Consider the following 6,126-nt stretch of genomic DNA (forward strand, 5'->3'; position numbering starts at 1 on the left):
GGTCTGCCTCCCGGACACCTGGGCCCCTCCCGCCCCCAGGAGGCAGCGGGAGGCAGGTCGGAGACGCTTTATTAGCGCCCTGCCGCGACCCCCCCGCCCCGGCCCCGGCTCCGACGGGGRCCCCGGCGGCTCCACGCGGTTCCAGTCCAGGTGCCCCCGCTCTAGGGTGCGGAGGGGGGGCCTGCGGGCGGCGGCGGGGCCGGCCTGGCAGAGGAGAGAGGCAGGCAGTGATGAGGAGGGGGAGCAGGCACCCCCGCAGCCCCCAGCCTCGACCCTTCGCAGTTCCCCCCCCAAAGACCCCCACCCTGGAGCCCTGCAGACCCCTAACCATGCCCGCCCTGGCTCCCCCCCTCCACACGCCCTCAGCATCTCCCCCTGCCCCTCAGCACCCTGCACGCACCTGGAAGGAACCACCGCGGCTTGGGCAGGGGGCAGAGGGTCCGAGGGCAGCGGCCGGCGCGGCGGCGGGGGCTTTTCTGGCCCGGGAGGCTGCGGAGAAGCAGAGGCGTCAAGGGGCTCCGTGGCAGGGGCGCGTGGGGCTTGCGGCCCCGCCTCGGCGCGGCGGTTACCTGGGCGCCGCGCAGCACCGGGTCCGCGGGCAGCGGGCGCGCTGGGGGGGGCGGCCGGGCCGCGGGGGCCGCCTGGGCGGAGAGAGCCGGTGTGGGGGGCAGTGAGCGCCGTGGGGACCCCCAGCAATGGGGGGGTGAGGACGGCCATGCAGCAGCCGGGGGAGCGTGGGCAGGAGGTGCCCCCCTCTCCTCTCCCATCCCGGGGGTTTACCTGGGAGCTCGCGGGAAGAGGGTCCGGCGGGAGAGGCCGGGAGGGCGGATGGGGCCTGTAGGAGGCCGGGGCGGGTGGCTGCAGAGAGAGGGAAAGGCGGCCGGAGAGGGGGCGCGTGCAGCAGCCGGGGGGGCTCGTGCAGGCCATGCAGCATGCGGAGACCCCCCAAGCAGAGACCCCCCCCCAGCAGCCACTGGCAGACCCCGCTCAGAGAGGCACAGCCAGCAGCAGTCACAACGTGCAGGGACGCGGCGGGGCTACGGAGAGGGGACAATCAGCCCCCCTGGGCGAGGTGGGCATGGATGAGCCTCCATGGTCCAGGCTGGCGCCAGGGAGCCCAGGGGACCCAGTGTCGGAGCATCCGGAGGGATGCAGGACACGGGAMGGATGCTGGGAGCAGCTCCCTGGGGCCATCTCCTCAGCAACAACATCCCTGGTGCCAAACGCTGGTACCCACGGCAACAGTGCCGTAACCGCGGCAACAGCATCACCACCGGCAGCATCTCCCTGCTGGGCACCCTGGAGGGGGGGGACCACGGCGCCCCCAAAAGCCGGTGCCCCCAGCCCCTCACCTTGCTGCTGTGCATGACCTGGAGCTCGGTGCCCTGAGGCCACCGTGGTGGCCGGGGCCGCTCGGGGGGGCCCCGCGGGGCCGGCGGCGGCTCTGTCTGCGTGATCCTGCGGGAAGGAGGCAGGATGAGGCGGCGGGCACCGCGGCGGGAGCGCGCGCCCAGCCAGCCCCTGGCCCCTGCAGAAGCCCAAGAGAACGAACCCGGCGGCAGCACCGCGCGCGGCACCGCGGGCTGGCAAAGCAGCCCCGCTCGGGCACAGCCCCGCGCGCCGGCTCCGGCGCTGACGTTACCCGCTCCRGCCGCCTGCGCCTTCCGCACCCAGGAAGCGCACGCGGGGCACAGCACTGTGGGGAGAAGAGAGTCAGCGGYGCAGGGCGGGACGGGGGGACCGGGGCGCGCCAGGGGCACGCAGGGGCCGAGGGGGCAGTGCTGGGCGTGGGGACGCATGCGCGCACCCCAAGGGACGCATGCACAAGCACCCGCGTGGCGCAACGCCTGCCGCAAACACCCGCGCTGCTCCTGCACGGACTCCCGCTGCGCGCCCGCAACTCACCGGTACTGGCACGAGGTGCCCTTGCCGAGCTGGCAGAGGCGCTTGTGGAGGCCGGCGCGGCGCAGGCAGCACAGGGCGAGCAGCAGCGCGAGCAGCAGCAGGGCGCCCAGCAGCAGCCCGGCGGGCAGCGCGCTGCCCCCTGCGAGAGGGCGGCACGTCAGCGCACAAAGCGCCATTGAGCCGGCCGGCCGGCGCGCTCGTCACCTGGCTCCGGCGCCGCGGGGCCGCTGTCCTCGCTGCCGCCGGCGCCGGGGCTGGCGCAGCTCGGGGGTGCCCAGCCGCGCTCGCAGTGGCAGTGCCCGAGGTTGTTGCAGACCTGCGGCAAGGCGGGGACACAGCTCGGGGCCAGCTCGCGGCCAGCCATGCCCTCAAYGTCAGCCCAGCTCACCCCATGGCCGTGGCACTTGTTGTGGCACTGCTCCGTGTCCAGCGCCGCGGCGTCCTGGCACCGGTGCTGCAGGCACACCTGGCAGGGGGGACGCACATCAGGATCCCCCTGCGGAGCCACCCAGGGCACGGTGTCCCCCCGGGGCGGCACTCACCTTGCCGGGGCCGCATGCGGTGCCAGGCAGCACCATGGCCGTGGCAATGCTCACATCATCGCCAGCGGGCACCGGGGTCCCCAGGCAGGTGCCAGGCGCCCTGTCACTGTCACTGCGCTGGCACTGCAGCCGCCCGCAGCCGGCGTCCCTGCAGGGCGGTGGGGTCAGGGGTGCCGTGGGGTGACAAGGCGCCCCGTGTCCRCACGCTGCTCGCTCACCCCTGCGCGCACGCCACGTAGGAGCCGTTGGGGAGCTGCCCGCAGTGCCCGCGCTCATCGCCGCGGCTGTTCAGGGCGGCCATGCAGGAGCTGGAGACGGGGCCAGCGCCTGCGCGGGGAGCCGTGAGCCACGGTGCCACCCTCCGCGCCACGTCCCCGCCGTGCTGCCCTACCTGCGCCCAGCAGCTGCTGGCACTGTCCCTCGAGGCTGGCGCAGGTGCCGGATGCGCAGCGCGCACGCCCGCTGCCGCACGGCTGCCCGTCCTGCAGGAAGGTGTCGGGCGGGCAGCGCGCGGAGCGCCCGTCGCAGAACTCGGGCAGGTCGCACTCGCCCCGCGCCGCGCGGCACGGGGACCCGGCGCCGCGCAGCTGCAAGCGGAGGGGACACCGCGTGAGCCGGGCGCCGCCGCGGCGCCGCCGGCCCCGGGGACGAGCCGCTGCCACCCCGTGCACCTGGCAGTCGTGGCAGCACGCGTCCCCCGTGGCGCACTGGGCTCCGGGCAGCAGCTGGCAGGAGCTGCTGTTGCAGCAGGGGTCGGCGCAGTCCTGCGGGCGGGAGGCGCCGTGAGYRGCRCGCGGGCAGCACGGCGGGCRCCGCGGGCACCCAGGCACGCACCAGCCTGAGGCCGCAGTCGCAGCCCTCGCCGGCCTCCACGAAGCCGTTGCCACAGAGCGAGATGTTCACCAGGCGCGGGAGCTCGGGCACGTTGGAGAGGCACCAGCCGCGGCCCTGGCGCAGGCTGCGCTCCAGGTCCTGCCGGCTGCAGTTGCTGAAGCTGAAGCCGGGCAGGAACCTGGGTGGGGGTGACAGGGAGGTGGCACCGCGCTGCAGGGTTCCCCTTGTCCCTCTCCATCCCCGCGCTCGCCACGCTCACCCCGTGGGCGAGTCCATGATGCAGCTGCGGTCCTGGTAGACGCTGCGGCACTGGCAGCGGCGCCCGGCGCTGTCGTGGCTCATGCCCAGGTTGTGGCCCAGCTGGTGCGCCACCGTGGAGGCCACCACCAGGACACTGACCGAGTGGTCCTGGGGACGGCAGGGGGTCAGCGCTGCGGGCTGGGGGCGGCACAGGGAAGGGGAGGGATGGCACCCACCATGCTGACCCCCCCGGAGCGCTCTGGCGAGCACATGGAGGCCTGCGCCGACATGCCCACGGCCACGTCCTCGAAGCGGGAGCCCCTGCAGAGAGCGGCGCGTTGGGCACCACCGCCTTGGCGGGGGACGAGGGCACCCCYGGGGCTGGCAGGGACGGGGGTCACACTCACGTGAGCAGCTGCGCGTTGTCATGGGGCAGCCGCGGCAGCAGGTCGCGGTGGCGCCAGCGCAGGAAGCGCTCGAGCGCCGCGCGCCCGCTGCTGCCCACGCGCACCAGGTCGCCCTGGCTCCACACCTCCACGGYCAGCAGCGCCACGCGCACCCCCAGCGGCTGGAAGAACTGCAGGCGGGACACGGAGTGGGTCGGGGACGTGGAGCGGGTCAGGGACCCCCGCGTGTCACCGCGGCGGGGCACTGGGGTGGGCGGCGCCAGCTCACCGCGTCCACCTGGTTGGCGATCTCCAGCATGCGGATGCGGACACGCCGCAGGTCACGGTAGTTCTGCCACTGCGGGGGGAGCAGAGCAGGGCGTGAGAGCAGGGACGGAGCCGGGGRGCACGCACGGGGACGGGGCGGGTGGCAGTGCCCCTCACCGCGGCGTGGTCCACCACTATCACCAGCTCCACGAAGCGCTGCTCCTCGGCCGCCCGCTTGCCCTGCGGGGGAGCCCGGGCGGGTCAGGGGGTGCCGAGCGCGGGGACACGGCGGGGGGGCACACRGGGACACCCACCCGCTGCGGCGGCTCCGGCTCCGGCTCCGCGCCGGCTGTGGGCACCAGGCCGCAGGCGCGCGGCGCCAAGCGGCCGTGCCGGGGCGAGCGGTGCGCGAGGTGCCGCCCGGGGGGGCCGCCGGGGGCCGGCTCCAGCCCGTAGCTCCTGTTCTCCGACAGCTGGAGGTGGCCACTGGGGGGGGGCGACACAGGGGTGAGGGGGGACAGTGCGGGGAGGACCCCAGGACCACACGGGGCCGGCGGGGGGACCCCGGTGCCGCGCGGGGGTGCCGCTCACCTGAGGCCGGCGCAGGCGCAGAGGGCGGCGCGGGAGCCGGGGAAGCCCCGCGCGCTCCCGCGGTAGCAGCAATGATCCTGTGGCAGGGAACGGTGCCGGGGGGCCGGTTCGGGCCCTGTGCCAGCACTGTGGCCCCCCCCGCCCCCCGCGGCCCCCCTACCTGCTCGCTGGCCTCCTGCGCCAGCCGCGTGCCGGCCGGCCCGTAGTAGAGCAGCGCAGCGGTGCCCAGCTCCCTGCGGAGAGACGCGCGGCCCCCCCGCCGGCTTAGTGCCCTCCCGGGGCTGCAGTCCCAGCCCGGGCCGCTGCCGCCCCGCTCCGTCCCCGCTCACCAGTTCTGCTCCAGCTCCAGCACCAGCCGCGATCCCTCCAGCTCCAGGGCCAGCAGCAGCGCGGGGGGGAACCCGCCCTGAGAGAGGCCGCGGGTCACGGCGGGACCCCCCGACGCCTGGCCCTGCCGGGGCGGGGACACCCTATTCACGCCACATGGGACCTGTCCCTCCCTCGGCAGCGCATTGTGCTGGGGATGGGGCGGGGGGCCTTGCACGGAGCTGCCCCCCGCCCCGCGCTTCCTGCCCGGTGCAACGCGGCCGGAAACCCTGGAGAGGCTCCCAACGGCCACGGAGGGCCGGGCCCTTCCGCCCCGGCCACGAGGGTGACGGGTGCCAGCTCAGCCTGCGCAGGGTGGGGACCCGGCCAGGGTGCCAGGGAAAGGGGGAGCCGGGGAGGTGAGGGGGGGTCCGGCTGCCCCTGCCCCCTCCCGCCCAGGCTGGAGGCAGGCGGAGGGCGCACGGGGCTGGGGACGCGGTTCCACAGCACGCYGTTCCAGGGGAGCCGCGTGGCCGCGGTGTCACCTGCACAGCCTCTGCCAGGCTCAGGGTCCGGGCGCCCTGCAGGACCCACGGCGTCACGTGCCAGGAGTGTCCCTGCTCTGCATGGRGCCACGCGCCGCTGTCACCTGCACAGGGACACAGCCACTGAGCCCCAGCACTGCTCCCCTYGCGCTGGGGCTGTATCCAGCGAGGAGCCGGCATCTTCCTCGCTGCCTGCTCCCTCATCCGGGCAGGGATCCGGGCGCAGGAGGGGACCTCGGGCTGGGGAAGGGAGCGGGACCCGGCAGGGAGCAGGATTCCCGCGCCCCAGGCTGCCCCCGGAGCATCATGCAAGCTCCGGCCATGGCACCTGCTGGGCAGGGCGGCGCGGATGTGGGCACAGTGCGGATGCAGCCCGGGATGCACCCGCAGCCCCGTCTGGGCGGCACCAGCTCCGGGCGCAACGCTGCCCRGTCCGGCACGACCGGCCCGGCCCGGGGCCGCGCCGCCGGCTCCGGCCCGCCTGACTCACCCGCCCCGCTCCCTCCTCCC

The 6,126-nt window shown here is 75.6% G+C and overlaps 1 protein-coding gene across 1 annotated transcript in view; it reads right to left on the reverse strand.

Annotated features, from left to right (window-relative positions):
- Positions 1–161: 161 nt before the first annotated feature.
- The window catches only part of ADAM15 (ADAM metallopeptidase domain 15), a 6,423-nt gene continuing 458 nt past the window's right edge, over positions 162–6,126 (reverse strand). The window contains exons 2-25 of the mRNA XM_026045973.1: positions 5,617–5,720; positions 5,095–5,171; positions 4,926–4,998; positions 4,766–4,842; positions 4,489–4,660; positions 4,352–4,414; positions 4,197–4,265; positions 3,929–4,098; positions 3,758–3,842; positions 3,541–3,689; positions 3,282–3,459; positions 3,119–3,211; positions 2,839–3,034; positions 2,666–2,774; positions 2,448–2,595; positions 2,294–2,371; positions 2,110–2,221; positions 1,906–2,044; positions 1,643–1,696; positions 1,353–1,458; positions 781–858; positions 570–641; positions 401–489; positions 162–204 (exon numbers count right to left, since the gene is read on the reverse strand). Of these exons, the coding sequence (XP_025901758.1) occupies positions 162–204; positions 401–489; positions 570–641; positions 781–858; positions 1,353–1,458; positions 1,643–1,696; positions 1,906–2,044; positions 2,110–2,221; positions 2,294–2,371; positions 2,448–2,595; positions 2,666–2,774; positions 2,839–3,034; positions 3,119–3,211; positions 3,282–3,459; positions 3,541–3,689; positions 3,758–3,842; positions 3,929–4,098; positions 4,197–4,265; positions 4,352–4,414; positions 4,489–4,660; positions 4,766–4,842; positions 4,926–4,998; positions 5,095–5,171; positions 5,617–5,720 (2,534 nt within the window). The remainder of the gene's footprint in view (positions 205–400; positions 490–569; positions 642–780; positions 859–1,352; positions 1,459–1,642; positions 1,697–1,905; positions 2,045–2,109; positions 2,222–2,293; positions 2,372–2,447; positions 2,596–2,665; positions 2,775–2,838; positions 3,035–3,118; positions 3,212–3,281; positions 3,460–3,540; positions 3,690–3,757; positions 3,843–3,928; positions 4,099–4,196; positions 4,266–4,351; positions 4,415–4,488; positions 4,661–4,765; positions 4,843–4,925; positions 4,999–5,094; positions 5,172–5,616; positions 5,721–6,126) is intronic.

The sequence above is a fragment of the Nothoprocta perdicaria genome, unplaced genomic scaffold (genome assembly GCF_003342845.1).
Source record: "Nothoprocta perdicaria isolate Ctin4 unplaced genomic scaffold, notPer1 scaffold_419, whole genome shotgun sequence".
NCBI lineage: Eukaryota > Metazoa > Chordata > Aves > Tinamiformes > Tinamidae > Nothoprocta > Nothoprocta perdicaria.